At 37.3% G+C, this 25,829-nt stretch overlaps 1 protein-coding gene and 1 non-coding gene across 2 annotated transcripts; one reads left to right on the top strand and one right to left on the bottom strand.

Moving 5' to 3' along the window:
- Nucleotides 1-107, top strand: LOC146954372 (small nucleolar RNA R71). Its single transcript, XR_015025143.1, has one exon. It is a non-coding gene; the product is annotated as a small nucleolar RNA R71 (small nucleolar RNA).
- Nucleotides 108-14,727: 14,620 nt separating this feature from the next.
- On the bottom strand, nt 14,728-16,140 carry LOC146954371 (uncharacterized). The gene is made up of 2 exons (XM_085744491.1): nt 15,971-16,140; nt 14,728-15,856 (listed from the first exon to the last, which is right to left on the bottom strand). The coding sequence occupies exons 1-2, from the start codon at nt 16,138-16,140 to the stop codon at nt 14,728-14,730; spliced, it is 1,299 nt and encodes a 432-aa protein (XP_085600617.1).
- Nucleotides 16,141-25,829: the final 9,689 nt, after the last annotated feature.

Genomic DNA, 25,829 nt, shown 5'->3' with positions numbered 1-25,829 from the left:
AAACCATGGTGGGGACAAAGTCTAAGCAATTCCTTGAACCTCTCCCACGCATCATAGAGAGATTCCCCATCTTTTTGATTGAACCGTGTGATTTGGTCCCTTAGTTTAGCAGTTTTAGAGGGGGGAAAGAATCGGGCAAGGAATGCTTGCCTCATTTGACCCCATGAAATAATGGAACCGACTTCAAGGAAATGGAACCAAGCGCTAGCTCTATCCCTTAAGGAAAAGGGAAAGAGATGAAGTCTTATGGCCTCTTGGTTCTCCTTTAGGGTTCCACTAATTCGTAGGAAAACAGAGATGTGAAAATTGGGATCTTCGGTGGGGGATTCCGAAAACTGATTTTGCTGCACCAAGTTGAGTAGGGCAGGCTTGATTTCAAAGTTGTCATCCTCAACCGTTGGGTACACAATAACATCTTGTGGCTCAGCCGTAGACGGCGTTGCATACTCTTTGAGAGTGTGATCAGCCATGGCGGTGTTATTTCGTGCGTCTCTCTTTCTTCTATGAAACTACCTTTCGATCTCGGGAATTAATACCACTCGATTTCTAGTTTTTCGCATAAAAAATTGAGAACCCAAGAAGTTAATGATAACAGAAAAATAAGAAAAAAAATTAAAAGAAGAAGAAAAGAAAAGGAAGAGAATTCTAATCACTAAAAGAAAGTTAATTAAATTAGTTAACTCCCCGGCAACGGCGCCAAAAACGTGATAGGCCAAACCGCAAGTGCACGGTCTATCGAAGTAATAGTAGTAAAAGAGTATCGTTCCGCTAGGGAGTTGTTCAATCTAATTAACTTTTTAGAAAATGATTAGAGGAGAAAAGAGATTAAAAAGAGGAGGTTCAGTTGGTTGAAATTAAATAACAATAATAAAAAGAGCCTTGGGATCATTGGTTCGTCATAATAACGCATCCTTCACTAGCCAAGACTTTAATCTTCTAATTTCATGGTTTACACCTTAATTTCTAAAGACCGGTTTCCCTTAGCCCCTCACCTTTCCGATCAAGTCCGGTGAGAGTTTACCCCTAGCAACCAAGCCTATTTCGCTGACATGATTACTAGAAGAGGCTTTTAGGATTGAAACTACATATGTCTCAAGAATTGCAAAGACTATTTCGCTGCCTTTGCAATTCTTGTCTAGATTCACTTGTTCCAATATCAAAGCTCCGCTTTCGCATTATGAATTGATATTTGGGATGATGGATTAACAATTATCAAACCCTCCACTTTCGTTTCTACAGTTTGATAATGGTTAATTCATGTTATAACGGTAAATCTAGATTAGAAATTAGAATTACATGAAATTAGGATCAAAGCTTGGTTCGATTAGGATTATGTCATTAGACTTATCCAACAATCCCAAGACAAGAGAAGTCTACTCACTCAAGTTCATCGTAGACATGGGGGAAGAAGAGAGAAAGCAATAAAATAACAAGAAAGTAAAGAAATAAAAAGGTGAACTTTATTAAGAAAACAATTGTCACTATTGATTCCAAGAATAAACATCAATGTATATGATGGATAGCTACTCTATTTATAGCTTTACAATTGACTTAAAATCTAAGCAACTACAAGGGATTCGGTAAAACTAAAACAGAGTAACTTGGGCTTGAAGAAAAGCAGCAAAAGGGCATCTGGAGGGTGGCACGGCCGTGCCACATGTTGGCACGGGCCGTGCCAAGCTTCTGACTTGTGGGAGACATATTTTTGTCTCCGTATCTTCGTATTTTTATTCCGAATTTCCTCCATACTCCTTTCTTTTGCTCCAAGACACCTTCCATCATATATTCGTTCCTGAAATATAAAATATGCAATTGTAGTAAAAAGATTCAAAAAGAAAATAAAATTGCAATAATATAAAATCAAATCTTAAATAAAACTAAACTAAATAATGCATAAAAATAGACTAAATATAGACTCATCAGGAGCACGGAAATTGACATTAAAATTCACAAAAGTTACAATTCACAAATAAGCACTTATTCACATAATTGAAAATATAAAGGTTTAGCTTAATTGATGAAAGGAATCTATCCCCCTTACCTCTAGCTTCAAGATCCTAGTTATGGCTTCAATTTAACTCCTCCAACTTCACGTCTCTAGCCCTCTTCTTCTTCTCCAAGCTCATCTTCTCTCTAACCCTTTTCTCTATTCTTCTCCTCTTTCTCTCTCTACCTCTCTCAAAATATTTTGTGAAGTAAATGAATGAATGGAAAACCTAGTTTTCCTCTTAAGTGTTATGTTTATATAGTCACCTCTAATTGGGTTTGATTTCTAATTATCATAATGGACTTAGCATTCTTACCAACTAATTCTCAAAAGTTACCACTCACTTAAACCGTTAAAACACCGAATAATTACCATCTCGAAATAATTATTCCAACTCACTAGTAACTTAGTAAAAATAATCATTCACCCCAAAATACTTAAATAATCCCAATTCTAATATTACTAAAATACCCTTGTTTAACAAATGACTAAAATACCCTTAGTCAGAAATGACCAAAATACCCTTTCTAGGCCAAAAATCCACTAGCCCCAATAAAATACACACAAAGACAAATAATCACACACAAGCAAATATAAACACATATAATAAATAAATAAAATAATTCTAGCGAAATACAAGCTGTTACACGTTGTACCATCACCACCAAACTTTTTTTCCTTTTCTTCATCTTTCTCTTCTTCATCTTCATCAATCATATTCATATCTTCATAAAAACTTGAAACTTACCCAACAAAAATAAATCCAAAAAAAAATTGTTTCCTCCTTCTCATTCAAAACAGTAATAACAACAACAACAACATAAAGAAAACCTCTCTCCCTCTTCTCTCTCGGATCCAAACAACAACAACAAAAATCCATAAAAAAAAAATCTCATCACAAAAGGGGGGGTTTGTAGCCTATATAAAAAGGGAAAAAAAAATCAAAATTTGATTTGATTTTATTGAAGCAAGTGTGATTGGATGAAGGTCACTCCACCTCCAAGGATTGAAAACTGACATCCCTCGTTCATGTGGCACTGTTGTTATGCTTTCAAGCCTTCTCAAGTTCTCTTGTTTCTAACTCTCATCCTCTTCACGCCTAAAACCCCAAATGGGTTCTCTCCATTTTGTACTATTTCTTCTTCTCTGCTTAGATAGTCGCTGAATCCGTAGCTGCTGAAAACAACGATGAAAGCAATGAGAAGAGCAGGAGGAAGAGAAGGAAAAAAAAAGAACGAAAACCATTTTTTTTTTCTGGGTTTGTTTGAATTTTTTATGAATGTATGAATATATGATTGTCTGTACCAGTCAACTTTTTATGAAAAGGGAAAAGTTGCTTTGAGATGGTTGGGTTTGTTGTTATATGAGAAGAGATGAATGTGGTTTGTTTTTTGTTGATGGATTTCTTTTTTTGGATGTTGAATGTTGTTGTTGTTTAATTGGTGTAGAATTGATTTTTATTTTCTAATTGGTGCATAATTGATATTTTTTTTTTGGATTGGTGCATAATTATTGTTGTTTTGATTCTGAATATGCGGTTGAATTGTTGCAGAATTTTTTTTTTTTGCATGTTGAATTTGTTGTTGTTTAATTATATGAATTTTGGTGATTAGATTATTTGTTGTGGTTGTTGATAGTTGTTGTTTCTGATTTTTTTTCCGGGTTTTTCTCATGAATGTTGATGAATGTGAGTTGAAGATGATGAAGATTAGTAAGGTAGAAGATGAAGAAAGAAAGAAAAAAATTAGTTGTTGTGGTACACCGTAAGTTACAATAGACACGCATAATCCAATGGTAATCTTTTTAAAAAACACATCAAACGATTTAAATTAAAAGATCTAATAAGGTATATGGTGGACTACTCTTAAGGTTGGTCCACCATAGACATTTGGGGTTAAACTTAACAGCAAGGGATTTATTTGACTAAATGGAGGCAAACCCGAGGGACCAAAACATGAGTTTTATTAATTATGGAACCAAAATGCAAATTCATAATTAATTTGGGGACCAATTGACCTATTAAGCCTAGATTTATCAACACCATTGGTATATTCTAGATAAGGAAGAGCCTCAACCAAAATATCACGAACTCAATGATCCTTCTTATAAATATTTTTTGTGCATTAGTTAAGCTTTTTCTATAAAATAACAATTCCATCACGATCTGTTGGAAAACTGATATCATCCTCAATAATATTCCAAAGTTCATCATCAACGCCAATGATGTGACAATACATTTTGCTTTTCCACCAAGAGAATTGTTCAACATCTCCACTAAACGATGAAGGTCTAGCTAAGTAATAGTTTTTGTCATACGTGGTGTTATTGTAATCATGATTCACAACATGATTATCAGAACTGGAAGTAGCACCAGAATCATTCATGTTTTTCTCAGAATCTTAATCTGTTACATGGTTAAGTGTTGAATAAACAGACCAAGAGCTTTGATATCAACTAAAGGTGAGAAAAATAAAAGAAGAGGGGGTTGAGTTGTGTTTTCTTTTTCTGAAAATCATTTTAAGAGTTTTTAGCAAAACATAGCAGAAAGATAAATAGAAAGATCACAATCAGAGAGAGAGAAAGACAACACAACAGTTTATCCTGGTTCACCCCACAATCTGAGGTTATATCCAGTCCTCTTGCACTTTCAAGGGATTTTTCCACTATAATCACAAAAGATTACAATTGATCCAACAAACAAGTCACATTCTTCCTTACCTCACACAAGAGGACTTCTACAATTGGCGGTCACAAATCAATTTGTATGTGTTTACACGTTCAGAACTCTAAGAGTGATAAACTAAATTTAAGAACAATGAACTTCTGATTACTTAAGAAAATTCTAAGATACTAAGTTGGTAGGAATTTTCTAAGTGTTTGAAGGCTTTTGAATTTGATAGAGGTTTGGCTCTTGTAAATTGCTCGAGGTGTTTTATTTTTTTCAAAGTGCTCAGGTCCTTTAATAGGAGAGAATTAATAGGGCTGTTGTTTGACGATTGCCAACTCATCAAATTCATTCTTGAGAAGCTTGATCAGATTTTGAAAACTTTAACTCGATTGGACAATGTCGTTGAATAGTACTTGAAAAATCCTTTGCTTTATATGGAATGATCTGTTACATTCTCTTTGCCTTTGAATTTCTCTGTTTGGTTCTGCACGTGGTCCGAAAAAGACAGACTATACTATCAGAGCTTGAAAGCAAACTTCCTTCAGAAGAAGGCAAACTTATCAGAGTCACCTAGAATGTTGATGTAATCAAAACTTATTTGCTTTAAGACTTAGCCTATCAGAGCGTCTTCTCATCAGAGTCTTTAACACATATGTTTATCAGAGCTTTGACATTCTGTTGATCTTTCTTTGGAAGTTCCTAATGTTTTCAATGAGTACCAAAATGTTTTTCCAATTGTGCTCGGAGTTTGATATATCAGAACCAAAACTTAAATTTGAAGTCATAATTTAATTATATGGTCTTGCACAGTTGTGCATATATTAGAGTACCGTATTGTTCTTTCTTCCATTGTTATCATCAAAACCTTGGAGACATTATTGAAGGTGAGAAAAACACAAGAAGGGGGGTTGAATTGTGTTTTCTTTTTCTTCTCTTAAAACTGAATACATTATTCAGAACCTGATAGAGTTCAGCTTCTGAAGTAGTGTTCAGAGTCTAGTTGCAGCGGATAAGTAAAGAGAGAGAGAGAAATAAAAAAGACACAAAGCAATTTATAGTGGTTCCTTCCACAATCCGGAAGTAGTCCACTCCTCCTTGCACTTCCAAGGAGAGTTCGCTAAAATCAATATCTGATTACAATTGCTCAAGCACTAAAGCAATAGACTTTAAACTAACTCAAGCACAACTGCAAGAGATTTCCTAATGCTCAAGCACAACTGCAAGAGACTTCCTAATGCTCAAGCACAACTGCAAGAGACTTCTATTCAAACAGAATTACATAGAAAATTGTTTGAGTTTGAACACTTAATATACTATCAGTGTTGTTCACAATAAAAATCAGATACCGACTCTTAGAATTCTAGAATTTCTAAGATATGAAATTTATTAAGAAATTCTAAGTGAACTTTGATGTGAAACAATTTCAGCAGAGGTTTGGCTCTTGTAAAATTGTTGTGAGTCTCTTATAATCTTCAAGTCTTCACTCCTTTATATAGAGGTGTGAAAGAGATGTTGTTCATTGCCAGCACATCAAAAGAGTCGTTGTTGAAGCTTGATCAAATCACCAATGATCTGTTGCTTGATTTGGTTATTCTCTTAGGAGGGAACAATTTCAAATCCATTCCTAGTATAGAGAATTACCAGCGTAGTCACAACTGTTTTCTTGTACTATTGCAGACACAAAACAGAGTAGTGGAGATAGTGGTTGTACAATTGTACTATTGTCCTTTTATGTGCTCTTCAGTGGATAAGCATACAATGCCTTCAAATTCCTCTGAATTAGCCGTTGTTCCAGGCTTCTATTCCTTCTGCAATGATGCACAATCAGAATGACAACATTTAACAAACTTCAGCTTCCAGTCTTCAGCTTCTGATGATCTTAAACTTTTGACGACGTCAGTTTCTGGTAGACAGCTTCTAATAAGAGTGCTTCTGATGAGAATGCTTTTGATGATCTTCAAAACCTCTTCTCTTCAGAACCTCTTTTCTTCAGATGCTTTCTTGCAATTCAAGCTTCCTTTTTGTAGATTTAATTGCTCTCATTTGTTCTTCCAGAACCTATGCTTAATTCAAGACAATCAAATTTCTGTCTATGGTCCTGCACACTTCAACAAATATTAGCATATCCAATTGACATTTTTTTAATACCTTGTTATCATCAAAACTCAAAGGGTAATGTTAAACACATTTAGTTCCAACAATTATCCTAAAGGCTTAGTGAATATATCAGCCCATTGATGTTCAGTATCAATGAATTGTATATCCAAAATTCCTTTTTGAACATAGTCTCTAATAAAGTGGTGTTTGATTTCAATATGCTTGGCTCTAGAATGTAGAATTGGATTCTTAGACAAAGATAACAACAGTATTATCACAATAAATGGGAATAATGTTAGCATTAATCTGATAATCCTCTAACTAATGTTTCATCCAAAGTAGTTGTGTGCAACAACTTGCAACTGAGATGTATTTTGCTTATATTGTAGCCATAGCAATAGTTGTTTGTCCTTTGCTAGCCCAGGATATCAGATTCTCACCAAGAAACTGAGAGTTTCCACTGGTTGATTTTCTTTCAATCCTGTCACCAGCATAATCAGCATCACAGAAGCAAACCAACTTATAATCTAAGGATTTCCTATAAAGGAGTCCAAGGTTAGTTGTTCCTTTCAGATATCTAAAGATTCTCTTAACAGCTGTTAAATGAGATTCTCTAGGATCTGATTGGAATCTTGCACACAAGCATACACTGATAAAATATCTGGCCTAGATGCAGTGAGATATAACAAAGAACCTATCATACCTCTATACAGCTTCTGATCAACTTTTGATCTTGTATCTTCTTTGCTTAAGGTGCAGGTTGGATGCATTGGTGTGTTCATCTCTTTACGGTCTTCAAGCTTAAAATTCTTCAGAAGCTCCTTAGTGTACTTTGTTTGATGAACATACACTCCATCTTTGCACGGGTTGATTTGATTTCCAAGAAAGAACTTCAATTCTCTCATCATGCTCATTTCAAATTCATCCTGCATTAACTTAAAAAATTCCTTGCAAAAAGATGCATTAGTAGAACCAAATATTATATCATCAACATAAATCTGCACAACAAGAATGTCTTTCTCAAGAGTTCCTCTGAAGAGTGTTGTGTCAACCTAACCTCTTTTAAAATCATTTTCAATTAAGAAATTACTTAGTCTATCATACCAAGCTCTGGGAGCTTGTTTCAAACCATATAGTGATTTCTTAAGTTTATAAACATGGTCAGGATACTTCAGATCCTCAAAACCTGGAGGTTGCTTGACATACACTTCTTCATATATCACTCCATTAAGAAATGCACACTTAACATCCATTTGATATATATAATGCCATGATTTACTGCATAGGATAGAAGTAACCTGACTGCTTCCAATCTTGCAACTGGGGCAAATGTTTGAGTATAATTGTCGAGTCATTTTTCGAAGATCAAGGCTATTTGATTAGCTTTTGACTCACTAATTATTTCATGACTGAACATTTAAATTTTTTTAGAAAAGGGGAAAAAGTTCAAACCACCCCATATTGTAAAGATTTAGGGTTCGGGGGTTAGTTCCATAAATGGAAGGTGCTAGCACCCTTTATGTCCGTAGTACTCTACGGGAACCTCTTGGTTTTATTTAATTAATGTGCTATAAACTTGCTTTTAATTTAAAAGAAGGAACTTAAGATTAATGATTAAAAGAAAAAAAAAGGAGACCTATTTATCTACATTTTTATTGATTTGGAAGGACAAGTCCTTTGCCTACGTACCCGTGAGGGATCAAAATCACGTAGTTCGTGGTAGAAATTGACGTTTGATTGGTTCCGTGTTTTTTAATGTTTTTGAAAAGGTTTTAAAATGAAAGAAAGCCAAAGTGGCGAAAGAGTATTTGTTTGTGTTTTTTAATATTAAAGAAAATGGACTCAAAATAAATTAGATTGACTGATATTTGATTAAGAAAAGAAAATAAAAAGACGATCACTTCATTTAGGATCAAGGTTTATTTAAGAAAATATTTTTGTGATTTTTGAACTATTTGCGTTTTTTTTGTTTTTTTGAATAATTGGACTAAAGAAATTAAACTAACGGAGCGGTAGAAATAAATGCGCGTGGACTTATGGTGACGTTGGATCACCACAAAGTCCCTAATAATAACAAGTAATGCAATAAATAAAACGCACACACCCACACACACATGCACGCTTTTTTTATTTATAATTTACATAGGACCTATTTACATGCTAAACCTTGCAATAAAAATAAATGACGAAAAGATAAATAAATATATAACAAAAACAGAATAATAAACCTAAACTAAAATGAAGAAATGATAATAGTAATAAAAAATGCAGAAGGGAAAGAAATTAAAATGCAAAAGAGAATAAAAAATGCATGAGAGGAGATGAAAATAGAAAGCAGGGGGGTAAACAGTTGTAAGGGGGAATGCAGTAAGTAAAAAAAATGGGCTTAAAGGGGGACTGAACCGGGTCGGTTCGCTAAAGATAGGTCGGTTTTGAAGATGGGTTTCAGAAGGATCGAAAATGGGTCGTCTGATTGATCAGACGGCCTAAGTCAGATCACGAAAGAGAGGCATCAGGGGCCTCAAATGGAGATCACGCAGTCAGAAGTGCGTGGATGTATGGTAGTGATGAAGGCACACGCACACTGGATTCAGCGAGCCTATAAATAGGCTGTGAGGACAAAATTATTTCATTTTCTTCTTTCTCTTCTCTCTCCTCACTTAAACTCTCTCTTCTCTCTCAAATTCTCTCCCTTTCTTCTCCGACAAGGAGCGGTGGTCGGCGCAAAGCAGAGCGGCGGTTAGCCGCCTTGGACGGCGGCGCCGCTGCTATAGTTTTTGATTTTTTACTCTATTCTCTTCTAAAGCTTCTTCTAATCATATTTCCTCACTCAAAATTCACAAACACACACCCTGAGTCCCTAGATCTAAAAAAGAAAGAAAATTACCTTTTGCCCAACCTTTGATTCGGTTCTGTCTGTGTATGGCTGATTCGGATCCTTTGAATCTGGTGTGCTTGTTTTCGGCCCTGTGGGTGTCTGACTTCGATTTTGACGCGCGATTTGACTGTGGTTGTGTTCGGTATCTCGAGCGAGTTGGTGTGCGTCCGTTTGTGTACGGATTTGAAGGTTTCGTTGTTGTCTGAATCGGCAGAGTTGGTTTATGGGTTTTGTTCCGTTTTTGTGTGGTTTGTGACGTGGTGTTTCTACAGTTCGATGATGATGAGTTGTTTGGTTATGGTGACTGGTTGATTGAGGCTCTGGTGAATTGTTGTGCGTTTTTGTGCGTGTGATTGTGTTGTGCGATTGCGTGAGTTTGTGAATTGCGGCTAGGTTTGGAATTTTTCTGGTGTATTCTCTGTTTTGCAGGTTTGGATTTATAGTACAAGGGTTGAAAACCGAAAAGGAAATGAAGTGGAGAGGAAGAAAACGTGTTGGTGTCGACATCCCTAGAATTGTGGCACAGCTGAAAAGATTTTTTCCTTTGACAGATGCAATTTTCAGACCCATTGAATTTTTGGACAAATTTGGACATTTTTTGGACAATAATCAAATAACTAAAAAAAGACTCAAAATAATGTAACAATAATAAAAAAAAAATAATAAAAAAATTAAAAGGGATTTAAAATTAAAATTAAAATTAAAATTTAAAATTAAGAAAAAAGAATAGAAGATGGAAATTAACTAATTAAAACTAAAAGATGAAAATAAAATAAAAATTGAGAGAAGAGGGCCCGACTCGGAACCAAAATATGAGGTATTTTAAAATACCTCTCTGCCGAAATTTTAACTGAAACGTTAGAGAATATTCCGGGTCAGAGGACATGTGTCAGTGGGACCTTAGGTCAAAAATTGGGGTATGATAGATGCCCCTATTTAAGTTTCTTCGTCCGGAGATTTGAAGATGAAATATTTGATTTGACGGACCGAAGAGGCTTAAATACAAAAGTACGCCAATTTTGGACCTAAGATGCTGTGAAATGTTCATGATGCAAGTATTAATGCAGGACGGCAAAGACGATTTGTCTGGGGTAGAAACAAAAACGGGATCCGACTCCGCTGGGGAATTACAGTTCCACTAGGGAAGAGATTGTCCCGTATCTATTTGAAACGATAGCTTAAGGAAGACAAAAAAAATTTTAGCAACATCACTTGAACAGCTAAACTGGGGATGACACTGGAGAAAAATATGATTTCAAACCGTTCATTGGTTGGAACTGAAAAGTGACGAAAGGTAAACTCAAGCGGTCCGTTGTTTAGGACTGGCAGCTTGAAACAACATAAAAGGAAACTCAAGCGGTCCGTTGTTTAGGATTGGCATCTTGAACAAGATGAAAATGTAAACTTAAATGGTCCGTTGTTTAGGACTGGCAGCTTGAACAAGATGAAAAGTAAACTCAAGCGGTCCGTTGTTTAGGACTAGCAGCTTGGAACATGATGAAAAGTAAATTCAAGCGGTACGTTGTTTAGGACTGGCAGCTTGAAACAAGATGAAAAGTAAACTCAAGCGGTCCGTTGTTTAGGACTAGCGGCTTGAAACAAGATAAAAATGTAAACTCAAGCGGTCCGTTGTTTAGGACTGGCAGCTTGAAACAAGACAAAAAGGAAACTCAAGCGGTCCGTTGTTTAGGACTGGTAGCCTGAAATAAGACAAAATGTAGACTCAAGCGGTCCGTTGTTTAGGACTGGTAGCTTGAAACAAAAATGTAGACTCAAGCGGTCCGTTGTTTAGGACTGGTAGCTTGAAACAAGACAAAAGGTAGAACTCAAGCGGTCCGTTGTTTAGGACTAGCAGCTTGAAACATGATTTAAGGTAAAGTCAAGCAGTCCGTTGTTTGGGACTGGCAGCTTGAAACAAGACAAAAAGGAAACTCAAGCGATCCGTTGTTTAGGACTAGCAGCTTGAAACATGATTTAAGGTAAAGTCAAGCGGTCCGTTGTTTGGGACTGGCAGCTTGAAACAAGATAAAAGATAAACTCAAGCGGTCCGTTGTTTAGGACTGACAGCTTGAAACGATTGAGGACTGAGACGAAAGGACACGACCGAACAAGACTTTGGGTGACTGATGCAACCATGTATGAATTGATATTGTGTATATGTTATGTATATATGAATGTATGAATACGTGACAGTATTAATGTATGAATGTATGATTGTATGAATGCATGAATGTATGGATGTAGCTTGTATGACTGTATAAATTGGATATGACAGGCGACTCGATGAAACGAGACAAGATATGTAGGATGGGAGGCGGACTGACATCGCAGTACAAACACTCGGCAAACTTCCTTGGAGATGATATTATTGTGAACAAATCGAGCCATTGGCGGTGTAAAACCCAGCACAAGGTAGCAACTGATGCCTCTTGGGGAGAAAGCCCATTGTTTAAAGAAGTTGCCATTTGTGAACCGACGCAGAGCGTACTTCCATCGGCATGCTTTAGTAGTCATGTTTTTTCTTTTTTTCTTTTTTTTTTGAAAAATCCCTAACTTTTGCCTGGACCGCCCTTTCGAGTTTTCAGTCCACCGGGAATATATTCCTTTTTTATGCCCCTAATTTTTGCCTGGACCCCCTTTCGGGTTTTCAGTCCACCAGGATGCTCTCTATTTCCTAAGCCGCCTTTTCAGGTTTTCAGCTTTGCGAGCTCTTTTTTGTATTTCTTTTTTGTATTTTTTTTTTTGGACTGTGAAAGCATCTTGCTCGAAGCAGAGGTCTTCTCCATATTGCTTAGCTATGTTTCTCTTTCGGAATGTAACCGTTCTCGAGGCGGATGTTGATGTACACTTCAACTACTCACGAGTTCAAAGAGAGTGTGTTTGTTGTTCACACTTTTCAAAAGATGTAAAAAAAAGTTTTGTATTTTGAAATTTTTTTGCTTCAAGTATTGTCATTATAAATAGAAGAAATTTTGCAAATAGAATGAATGGGAGTTCCAAATAAATGGGCACAGGCTCAAATTTTCATGAATTGAGTGGTGGCCTGCCAATGGTATGGCCCCACAAATCTTTGAAAAATTTGGAAAATGGTAAATATATTGGAAGGTACATTGAACACAGTAACCGATATTCCCTGACAACTTTGAATGCCCCTGTTTCGAGTCTTTGAATACCTCTGTTTTGAGTCTTTGATCTGCAGATGCTTCGAATCGGAGGTTCTTTTGATTATTGGATGCCCCAAGAGGACTGTGCTGGCTGATGCAGTTACTTGTCATGATCCTTAACTTTTGCATTGATCGCCCTTTTAGGGTTTCAACCTATCAGGATAATATTTTTTTTTTTGTTTCTAATTTTTACCTGGACCGCCCTTTCGGGTTTTCAGTCCACCGAGACACTCATTTTTGCATAAGCCACCTTTTCAGGTTTGCGACTTATCGAGATGTTAATTTTGACAGAGTATTTCTTGACTGCACCGGCATTCTTAGAACGTGTGAGTTTGTCACCATCCGTGATTGTAAGAGTCATTGCACACAAGTCTTCATAATTAGGCGTCCACTTGCCCCTGGAGTCTGGTTGGAAAGTAGTACAAAGTTCCCTTCTTGAAATTCATGGGGACGAGCCTTTTTGTTAGAAGCCTGTTTCAAACTTCTTTTGATATATTTATACAAGGTCGTCATGCGTTTAAATTCGATCAAGCTTGGACTTTAGCAGAACTCCTATTGACGGGACTTCAATTTCCGCGGGAGGCAGGGTCTCCATGTTGTATACTTGAGAGAAGGAGGGGGGTTGCCCCTGTTGAAATGTGTAATGAAGCACAATACTCCTGTGAGGCAACGATAACATCTCATGCCAGTCTTTGTAAGTGACTGCCATCTTCTGACAATCTTCTTGATATTTTGTTTTGTAACCTCGACGGCTAAGATGCCCAAGTATACGAGAGATATTGTCTTGAGTCTCTTCATTTTCCTCTTCTTCATCTTCGGAGACAGGGAGTTCAAAGTCGGGAGAGAGCATATAGTTAATGTGTTCAACGGGATTATTAATGCATGATTTGATTATTGATTTTGACAAGTTATGATTATGCAGATATTTGAGAATGATTAAAGAAAGTTTTTTTTTTTTGGGTTTTTTGTATTACCATTTTTCCAGAAAAAGCACAAAATAGAATCAAAGTCGGGATCAAAACGACCTTTTTCTTAATAATGGAAAATACAAGAAGCAAAAAGCCCTGCAAAAGTTCACTTTTGTCTCGGGCGGGACGAGATGATGTTTTTGAAAAGCGAAAAGCAACAAACAAACATTATTTGAACAAATAAGTAGCAGGAGGAACATCAAAAACGACCCAATTGCAGCTATCCACTCCATGTGTCACAATATTAGGCAGTATAATTTGGCAATGGATTAATTTGCACATCCGAATTCAACCTTCAAAGAGCAACACATTGGCTTCAATCAGCTTCTGGACTTCAATCTTCAAAGATAAACAGTGCTCGATGTCATGGCCGGGTGCTCCTTGATGAAAGGCACATGAGAGGTCAGGTTGATACCCAACCGGCAACTCGTTAGGCACTCGAGGAGGCTTTCTAGTTTTGACAAGGTTCTTCATGAGCAAGATGGGAAGCAGCTCCGCATACGTCATTGGGATTGGGTCAAACTGCATCTTTGGAGTCTGTTGTTGATATTGGCGTTCGGGCCCCTGCTGGAACTGCGGCTGCTTTGACTCGGCCTGGAGCGTTGTGATCTCTTGTCCACACTTCTCTCTTTTGTTTGCATGAGGGTTGTAGGTGCGAGTCGACTTTGGATGAGAATGGCATGACCCTTTTATGGAAAAGAAAAAAAATTATGAGACTCGAAATTGAGACTATGAAATGCAAAATAATGCAAAAATAGACACACATTTTTTTTTATCGAAGGACTTATGAAAGCAAATTTGTAAACATCATACTTGAATATTTCATTGACTAATTAAAGTACTACAAGATAATTCCCTTTTAACAAAACTGAGCCAAGGGATAGACTCCAGAGTACATCACAAAAAGCTAGAAAAGAACACAAAGTGGTGATACATTTGGGAAACTCTTGAGCTCTTGTAGTACACTACTCCTTGAAATCTCGGTGCGCCCCTGCGAAGAAATCCATGCACTCTTTCTTGCTAATAAAATGTGCAAGCCTCGCACATTGGGCATGGATCTGAGCATTTTTCTCGATCAATTGTTGCTCTTTGTTGAGGAGCTCATGCTTGAGCTGCAGTATTTCCACGTCTTTATCCCCTATTTTAGACATAGCTTCCTCATACTTCCTTTTCCAAGTAGTACACACACGGTTTAAGTCAGCCATTTTCTCCTGGTACTTCTCTTGGGTACTGAGGGGTAAGGGTAAAGGTAGTTCCGGGGCAGTTGAGGACAAGTACCTCGGTAGAGGGTAAGGCATCCTATACTCAGCAGCTCTATCAATAACCCATTGGGTATAGGTTTCATAAGTGAGGTCCGACTTATCCCCTAATTGATTGTTGTTTTTCCTCCGGATAGTATGCCAAGCTTTCACGAATTGATCTCTCATACCCTTGCTGTTGGTGAGGTTGAGATAGAATGTGCTCTCTAGTGCAATGTTGCAAGGTTTTTCTTTCATAGGATACCCAAACTGGCGTCTAGCAAGGATAGGGTTGTAGCTGATTCCCCCATGAATACCGAGGAGAGGCACATTACTGAACTCTCCACATGAGTCAATTATGGTTCCGGTGTCGTAAGATGGGTTGTACCAAACTATATCGGCTGGAGCAAGGGACATGATTTTCTCTGAGTATATAGCTTTGTCTTTGGAGAGGTAGAATTGGGGTAGGTGTGAGATATACCACCTATAAAGTAAAGGTGCACAACAAAGGATGGTTCTGCCCTGCTTATCGGTTCTATGGTGGATGGAGTGGTAGGTATCAGCAAGGAGAGTAGGGACCGGATTTTTGGTGAGGAAAATTTGGATGGCATTAACATCGACAAAAACATTAACGTTGGGGAAAAGCACAAGACCATTGATGAGTAAGGTCAGGATAGACTCAAAAGCAAGGGTATTCTTTGATGCAACAAAAATGTTGGCTTTACTGATTAGGAATTTGGAAGTTAGCCCCTGGATTTTCTCTTTCCCCTTGGTAGTGAGGTTATCAGTTATGTCGGATATCTTAAGATGAAGGGCTTTTGCAATATCTGATGCCTTAGGGGCCCCCTCGAGACCACTAAAAGGTACTATATCAAGTATGGGTAGACCGACCAAGTAGGAATATTCTTCAAGGGTTGGGACAAGCTAATAGTCCGGGAAGGTGAAGCAGTGGAGGCGAGGATCGTAGAACTGGACCAGAGTCTTGAGGATCCCTTCGTCAAACTTTGTGTTGAGGATCTTGAGCAACTTCCCATGGTGAGACTGAAAACCCGCTAGATTAGTAATGACATCTCCTAAACTCCTCAAGCTTTCCAAATTTTGGCTTTGGAAGCTATACTTCTTAATACTCCTAGTTGTCATATCTACAATGTTTACAACAAAGCTTTTTTAAGTCCTTCGATATTTTTTTTAATGAGAAAAAGAATTGGTTTATGAATGAATGCATGTATGCATGATTATTCTAACACAAACGGTGAAAACATGGTGAAGTTAAGTCCACATGTTGGAGTCAAGGGTAGCAACGCCATTTGGTAAAGACTATGGTTTCATTTGCACTTGTGATAAGGGTTCTACCAAGTTCCCAAATTGCAACCCCCTTGTGAATATATTGGTGTATAGGAATTCTCCTAGTCCAATAACATTCATAAGGTAGTCTAGTTTGAGTGTAGTATCGCGTATCAACTAAAGTCAAGAATGCTCTTGGTTTAGCCACCGCACTACGTCCTAAAAAGGCCAAGATGGGTTAAGGGTAACTAAGGTCCACGGCTTCACGGGACACTCACATTGAAAGTAATAACGTCAACATGAATGCTCATGACAACAAGAGTACTACCTTCCGTGAGGCCTCCGCCGAGTAGGGTTATCACAAGTACACATGGTCCAAGAATGCTCTTGGTATGGCACTATGATTATACCCCGTCCTATCTTATATTTCTCTCAAGTCCGGGTTAGGACTTATCTCACCACTCACGTTAGAAAGAAGAAAGAAGAAGGAAGAAAACATATATACACGTATTTCCATCTTTTATTTTTGATTTTTAAGCAAGTTTAAAGCAAAAAATTTTAAACAAAACCAAGTTAGGCTTAACCCTCTTAAGGTCATCCCCAGTGAAGTCGCCATTTCTGTCGCGTCATTTTTCGGGGATCAAGGCTATTTGATTAGCTTTTGACTCACTAATTATTTCACGACTGAACATTTAAATTTTTTTAGAAAAGGGGAAAAAGTTCAAACCACCCCATACTGTAAAGATTTAGGGTTCGGGGGTTAGTTCCATAAAGGGAAGGTGGTAGCATCATTTATGTCCGTAGTACTCTACGGGAACCTCTTGGTTTTATTTAATTAATGTGCTATAAACTTGCTTTTAATTTAAAAGAAGGAACTTAAGAATAATGATTAAAAGAAAAAAAAAAAAGGGAGACCTATTTATCTACATTTTTATTGATTTGGAAGGACAAGTCATTTGCCTACGTACCCATTAGGGATCAAACTCACATAGTTCGTGGTAGAAATTGACGTTTGATTGGTTCCGTGTTTTTTAATGTTTTTGAAAAGGTTTTAAAATGAAAGAAAGCCAAAGTGGCGAAAGAGTATTTGTTTGTGTTTTTTAATATTAAAGAAAATGGACTCAAAATAAATTAGATTGATTGATATTTGATTAAGAAAAGAAAATAAAAAGACGGTCACTTGATTTAGGATCAAGGTTTATTTAAGAAAATATTTTTGTGATTTTTGAACTATTTGCATGTTTTTTTGAATAACTGGACTAAAGAAATTAAACTAACGGAGCAGTAGAAATAAATGCGCGTGGACTTATGGTGACGTTGGATCACCACAAAGTCCCTAATAATAACAAGTAATGCAATAAATAAAACACACACACCCACACACACACGCACGCAATTTTTATTTATAATTTACATAGGACCTATTTACATGCTAAACCTTGCAATAAAAATAAATGACGAAAAGATAAATAAATATATAAAAAAAACAGAATAATAAACCTAAACTAAAATGAAGAAATGATAATAGTAATAAAAAATGCAGAAGGGAAAGAAATTAAAATGCAAAAGAGAATAAAAAATGCATGAGAGGAGATGAAAATAGAAAGCAGGGGGTAAACAGTTGTAAGGGGGGATGCAGTAAGTAAAAAAAAATGGGCTTAAAGGGGGACTGAACCGGGTCGGTTCGCTAAAGATGGGTCGGTTTTGAAGATGGGTTTCAGAAGGATCGAAAATGGGCAGTCTGATTGATCAGACGGCCTAAGTCAGATCACGAAAGAGAGGCATCAGGGGCCTCAAATGGAGATCACGCAGTCAGAAGTGCGTGGATGTATGGTAGTGATGAAGGCACACGCACACTGGATTCAGCGAGCCTATAAATAGGCTGTGAGGACAAAATTATTTCATTTTCTTCTTTCTCTTCTCTCTCTCCTCACTTAAACTCTCTCTTCTCTCTCAAATTCTCTCCCTTTCTTCTCCAACGAGGAGCGGTGGTCGGTGTAACACCCTACTTCTAATAAGCGGTAAAACGCGCGAATATACAAATATATTCTAGAAATAGATGCTATGTCATTAAACAAAAACAAGACATACATGTATAAATTGTCAAGTCTCATAAACATAGTAGTGGAATAGATATAATCATGTGAATAACATCTCCAAATCTCATGACAATAAATACATCTCTCAGATACATCAATGTCTCAACTCCAAACTACATAATCAAAAGAAAATCCAACATGCAAGTACTACCCTAGATCAGAGCCTTAATCTAGACACTTGCACATAAAAAGGAGGAACTCCGCTCCTCGGCAACATCAAGCACACAATCTAAGCACCCTGCACTCCATCTACCCGTCCATACGGAAAGGCAGGTGGTAAACCAATGAGGGTTAGCATTACATCATCATAATCCATATAAGATTTAATCAAGAACATTTAAAATGAAAGATATATTCAAGAACAATTCATACATATATACACAAGTATTAACGACATTCATATCATTCAATATCATCATTCCAAGTTCGTACCAACAAGTGTATCATACACGCATCACAATTTTAACCATGTCAATTAACAATTAACAAATTCAATCATCATGCACAACTCAAATGCATTTCAATTCACCAACAATGTATGCAATGGCACTAGACTCATCTAGATGCATGTGGTACCATATCACCTCAAGGTCGTCACCTTCGATGCAACAAAAACATCGTAATAACCTCAATTGGATATAAAATCCACCACCATCGGTCATGAATGCATGAACATATGACTCGACTACAATGCATATGTTCACACAAACTAATCACCTCAACATCTCCAATACTTGTATATATGAAATCAACAACAATCCACCACCACTTAACATATATACAATCACCATCAACATCCACAAGTCAATCAACATATAGTTGCCACATATATACATCATTAATCATCTCCACATAAATCAACATATAGTTGCCACGTTTCCACATAATTCCTTACAATCCAAATAAAGGAACAAATACAACATATGATCACAAACATCATATTCATCACTCAACAACCATTCATACATCATCTCATAATCATATTGATCTATTCATAAAGGGTTCATAAGCAATTGGCTCTCAAAACCATTTTTCTACAAAGTTCGTCTCCAAAAATCACAACATTGAAAATAATTGAGCATTTAAGTCAAAACCAAGTAAACAAGCTCAATTGCCTATGCCATGTATTCTCACGAGTCACATATGCGTGCAGTAGAGGTTACATAAGCATTTCATCGGCCACATATGAAGAATTCCCAAAAATCACGAAGTTCGTCTCACTTTTGCCACTTTTCCAAAATTCTAAGTTTTCAAGGTAAAACAAGTCAAGACTTGATGAAACCAATCACAACCTTTTTTAGAAATCATATAAACAATATACAACTTAAATCCCACTTCAATTTTCGGAGAAAAACGAGTTTTCGGAAAAATCGACGTTTGGACCGTTTTTCCAAAGTTAAGAGAAAAATTCACAAAATCAAGTCCAATTCGATTCAAACCATGTTCCAATAGGATTAAGTGCATAAACAGAGGTTAAACAAGTTAAAAGAAACATTTTAGAAGTCTCAGATTGGTCCCCAAGTGCATGAAACAAAGATTCAAAATGGCTGAACTGGGAGCTGCACGCTTAAGCGTCCAACTTCCAGTAGCTTCTGGGTTTGCACGCTTAGAGCACGCTTGGGGCACGCTTGGAGCATGCTTAAGCGTCCTACGCCAGAACTCCAAAAACCAGTTACGGGTTCCAACCCTTTTCACCCCAAAATCCCCATTTTGATTCTCCCAAACCCCAAAACTTAACCCAAAACGTGTTTATAGGTCATATACACTATAAAACACTTAAACATCAACAAGTTTTAAGATTGCAACATCAATTCACCAATTCACCAAACATTCTCAACTTTCAACAACAACAATTCTCATCATCAATTCATCAATCTTGATACCCAAAGTATTCATTCAACAACCACATGTTCCAAATCAATAACAACAACTAATGAACATGAATTCATGCACAATTTAACACCACAACTTCATTTCTCAACAAATTTGCTCAAGAACACAATATACCAATATTTATGCATTTCAACATGTTAATCCACATACTAACACACAATTATCACACAAATCATGTTCTCAAACATAGCAACAACAATTATGCACGAATTTACAACAATTAGATTCAATTCATCAATTTCACAAAATGGGTAAAAAGAAAAAGTTATGAATTATGGTTGAATTCTAACCCTCTTACCTCTAGCACCAAGAATCTCTAACCCAAGCCTCAATTTAGCTCCTAGATGATGAATTCCTCTTCTAGCTCTAGCCTCCAACCCCTTTCTCTTGTTCTTCCTCTTGAACCCTTATCTTCTCTCTATCTTTATCTTAATTGAAAATGAAATGAAATGTTGGTAAAGCCCCAATTTCACCACCAACTAGAGCTTATATAGGTTCTATCTAATTGGGCTCAACTCACAACACCTTAATGGGCCTAACCCATTTCTATTCCAACCAAAATGTTACTTCTCACTTAACGGTAAAAATGTAATACTAACAGTTACTTACCGGTAAATAAATAAATTACTACACTCTCCGGTAACTTAGTAAAATAACAACCCTCTTTAAACACTAAAAACAATCCTCAGCAAAATTACTAAATTACCCCTACTCATAAAATGACCAAAATACCCCTGAGTCCAAAATGACTAAAATACCCTTCTAACACGAATTCTACAATTCCCTACCAAAAATACACACAGAGGCAAATAATCACATAAGAGTACATATAACACACATGGATAAATAAATAAATAAATCTAGCGAAAAATCGGGCTGTTACAACTCTCCCCCACTAAAAAGAATTTTCGCACTCGAAAATTACCTGAAGGGAACAACTCCGGATACGAAACCTTCATCCTACTCTCCGATTCCCAAGTGGCACTCTCATCAGTCGGTCCAACCCAAATCACTTTAACCAAAACCCTTAACAGTCTTTGGTAAAGCTCCGACAAAATCCATAGAGATACTATCCCACTTCCACTCTGGCACAAACAACGGTTGCATCAAACCCGACAGCTTCTGATGTTCAATCTTAGACTTCTGACAAATCAAACAAGCGTACACAAACTCTGCGATCTCCCTCTTCATTCTAGGCCACCAAAACAACCTCTTCAAATCCTGATACATCTTAGTCGCTCTTGGATGAATACTCAAACTACTTCTGTGACCTTCTTCCAAAATCCTTCTCTTAAGCTCGAGAACACTTGGTACACAGACACGATCACGAAACATCAAAACACCGTTCTCATCCAATCTAAAGTCTTCACCCTTACCTTGTTAACCAACACCACTCGATCTACAAGTTCCAAATCTTCCTTCTATCCATTCTTGATCTCTTCCAAAATATTACTAGTCAGCTTCAACATTCCCAACCTCACACCATCCGGCGTCAACTCACTAACCAAACTCAAATCTCATAACTGTTCAATCAACCCCAACTCTTTAACCATCAAGGTAGACATATGCAATGACTTCCTGCTCAAGGCATCAGCAACAACATTCGCCTTCCCAGGGTGATAACTCAACTGAAAGTCGAAATCCTTAAGATACTCCAACCATCTCCTCTGCCTCATATTCAACTCCTTCTGGTCAAACAAGTACTTCAAACTCTTGTGATCACTGAACACCTCAAACTTAGAACCATACAAATAATGCCTCCAAATCTTCAACACATACACAACTGCCGCCAATTCCAAATCATGAGTCGGATAATTCTTCTCATGCAATTTCAACTGCCTCGAAGCATAAGCCACAACCTGACGATTCTGCATAAGCACACCACCAAGACCCATCTTAGAAGCATCACAATACACAACAAACGATTCCTTTGGATTCGGCAAAATCAACACTGGAGCTGAAGTCAATCTCTTCTTCAACTCTTGGAAACTCTTCTCACACTTAGCATCCCAAACATAAGCTTGTCCTTTCCGAGTCAACTGCGTCAATGGCAACGCCAAATTAGAGAATCCCTCAATGAACCTTCGATAGTAATCTGCCAATCCAAGAAAACTTCTAACTTCAAAAACAGACTTAGGTGATTCCCACTGCAACACTGCATCAATCTTCGACGGATCCACGATAATACCACCTTTAGAAATCACATGACCAAGGAAACTCACTTTCCGCAACCAAAACTCACACTTCGACAACTGAGCAAACAACTTCTTCTCCTTTAAGACTCCCAACACAATCCTCAAATGCTCGGCACGCTCTTCTTCCGACTTCGAATACACGAAAATTGTTGGAACAAAATGTGTTTAACAATGAACCTTAAAGAGTTTTGATGATAACAAGGTATTAAAAATTGTAAATTGGACTAGCTGATATTTGTTCAAGTGTACAGGACCATAATTATAAAGTTACATCATCATTGGTTCTGAATGAGCAAATAAAGAGCAAAGGAAACAACAAAAATTTGAAGCTTGGACGCTCCTGAAGGCAACTTGTTACTGAAGAGAAAAAGCGCTCCTGAAGTTAAGTCGCTTCTGAAGTAAGGATAGTGCTCCTGAAGTTAAGACGCTTCTGAAGTAAGAATAGTGCTCCTGAAGACAAGAAGTCCAGAAGTCATATCATCAGAAGCTGCATCATCAGAAGCTGTCTCATCAGAAGCTATTTCACCAGAAGCTGAATCTCAACTGGATTTGCAAAAGATTCAAGAATTGAAGAATTATCAATGCAAAAGCTGTCTATTGGATTCGAAAACACAAACAAAGGATTAGTGGAATTTTGCAACGGTCATTTCAAAGGTGTTTGAAGGCTTGTGCTTGCAATTTGGACGAAAGCGTTGACATTGTACTTTGTACGAATTGTACAACCACGTTCTCCACTACTATGTTGTGTGTCCACGCTACAAGACAAGAAAACAGCTCCAGAATACGGTTTCGCCTGCATATATGTTCCTTTGGATAAGGAATGGATTTCAAATTTGTTCTTCATAGGACAACAACCAAATCAGGCAATATATCATTGGTGAAAGATCAAGCTTCAACAACGACTCTTTGGTGTGCTGGCAATTTCACAACGTCTCTTTCACACCTCTATAAAAAGGAGTGAAGACTTAGAGTTTTGGTAATGCATGAACGCTGAACGAAAGACTCACAACATTTTTACAAGTGCCAAATCTCTGCTGAAATTGTTCTGCATTCACTTAGAATTTCTGTGTCTTATAGTCATATCTTAGAAATTCTTAAGTCCATTGAGTCTGTATCTGATTTGTATTGTGAACACCTCTGATTGTATATCAAGTGTTCAACCTTAAACAATTTTCTGTGTAATTTTGTTTAGTTAGGAAGTCTCTTGCAATTGTGCTTGAGCAGGAAGTCTCTTGATTGTGTTCTTGAGCAAAGGAAGTCTCTAGCTTGTGTGCTTGAGCAAAGGAAGTCTCTTGCTTGTGTGCTTGAGCATTTGTAATCAGATATTACTCATAGTGAAATCTCCTTGGAAGTGCAAGGGGGACTGGACTACTTCCGGATTGTGGAAGGAACCAGTATAATTGCTTTGTGTCGTTCTTCTTCTCTCTCTCTCTCTGTTTTATTTCGCTGCATTTAGATTCTGATTATCACTTCAGAAGCTGTCTCACTTAGCTTCTGATCAGTGTGTTCAGTTCTTAGGAGAAACGAAGAATTTTTCAAAACACAATTCAACCCCCCTTCTTGTGTTTTTCTCACCTTCAATTGGTATCTAGAGCCTTGGTCTGTTGTGTAACACTTAACCGTGCAACAGTCAAAGATCTGAGAAAAACATGACTACTCCTCCTCCTAATGGTTCTAGTGATACTTGCTATAAAAATGTCTCACATGATTATAGTGATAGTAAGAAAACCAGTGTTGGAAAAGTTCCAAAGTTCAATGGAGATGCTGAAGAGTTCTCTTGGTGGAAGACCAATTTTTACAGTTACATCATGAGCCTAGATGAAGAATTATGGGATATTCTGGAAGATGGTGTTGGTGATTTAGTCCTTGATGAAGAAGGAGCTGCTGTGGATAGAAAGAAACATACTCCAGAACTGAGGAAACTCTACAAGAAGCATCATATTATCAGAGGAGCTCTTGTCACTGCCATACCCAAAGCAGAGTACATGAAAATGAGTGACAAATCCACTGCTAAAGCTATGTTTGCTTCTCTCTGTTCAAATTATGAAGGGAGCAAGAAGGTCAAAGAAGCAAAGGCTCTTCTGCTTGTACATCAGTATGAGTTATTCAAGATGAAGAATGATGAAACTATTGAGGAGATGTACTCAAGGTTTCAAACCTTAGTTTCTGGGCTACAGATTCTAAAGAAGAGCTATGTTGCTTCTGATCATGTAAGCAAGATTCTCAGAAGCTTACCTGCCAGATGGAGACCGAAGGTGACTGCCATTGAGGAAGCTAAAGATTTAAACACTTTAAGTGTCGAAGATCTTGTTAGTTCTCTCAAAGTTCATGAGTTAAGTCTTAATGAACATGAGTCTACTAAGAAGAGTAAATCAATAGCTCTTCCATCCAAAGGCAAGTCATCAAAAGCTCTCAGTGGTTGAATCTGAAGAGGAAGAACAGTCAAGTTCAAATTCTGAACCAGATGCTGCTGAAATGGCCATGCTCTCAAACAGACTTCAATATCTGGCCAAGAAGAACAGAAAGTTTCTCGCCAAAAGGGGTAACTCCAGAAGCTCAAGGAAAGAAGATCAGAAGGGATGCTTCAACTGTAAGAAGCCTGGACACTTCATTGCTGAATGCCCTGATCTTCAAAAAGAAAAGTCAAAGGACAAGTCAAAAAGGTCTACATTCAAACCAAGCAAATTCAAGAAGCAGATTAAGCAGAGTTTAATGGCAACCTGGGATGATTTGGGTAGTGAATCTGGATCTGATAAAGAGGAAGCTGATGAAGATGCAAAGGTAGCTGTTGGGTTGGTAGCAACAGCAACTTCAGAAGCTGGATCAGATTCAGACTCAGAAGATGAAAACGAGGTATATTCCAAAATTCCCAGAGATGAACTTGTTGAGTCACTTAAAGAACTTCTTACACATTTTGAAGTAAGAACCAATGAGTTGAAGGATTTAAAAGAAAAATATGCTGATTTGGTACAACAACAAAAATCAACTCTATTGGATCTGAAAGCTTCTGAACAAGGACTTAGGGGTTTTGACTTCATGTGTAAAACATATGAAGATCAGCTCAGGTTCTTATGTCAGAAGCTACAAGAAAAGTGTAATGAAAAACCTTTAAGTAATCATGAAATTGCTCTTGAAGATTTCATTATATCTGGCATTGACAGAAGCAGAGTAGCTTCTATGATTTATAGCATCTACAAGAACAATGGCAGAGGAATTGGTTTTCCAGAGGTGAAACTTGAGAAAACCAATCTAAAGTCTTGTTGTGAATGCATCAAGGAAGGTCTGAAAACATTCTTTGTACCAGAAGGGGCTGAGTTGGAAACTGTTGTTCAATCAGAACCTGAAGCTTCTAGTTCTA

This window comes from Medicago sativa, chromosome 1 (assembly GCF_051527215.1).
Source record: "Medicago sativa cultivar Bolivia chromosome 1, Bolivia_mono, whole genome shotgun sequence".
Lineage (NCBI taxonomy): Eukaryota > Viridiplantae > Streptophyta > Magnoliopsida > Fabales > Fabaceae > Medicago > Medicago sativa.
The sequence above is the reverse complement of the archived record's forward strand: the minus strand, read 5'-3'. Positions and strand labels throughout refer to the sequence as shown.

What these genes read in the sequence shown, in the direction of transcription:
- LOC146954371 (XM_085744491.1), bottom strand. Translation starts at nt 16,140, where the DNA reads ATGACAACTAGGAGTATTAAGAAGTATAGCTTCCAAAGCCAAAATTTG. An exon ending in ATCCTCAAGACTCTGGTCCA is followed by an intron (nt 15,857 to 15,970) that starts GTTCTACGATCC and finishes AGTACCTTTTAG; the next exon opens with TGGTCTCGAGGGGGCCCCTA.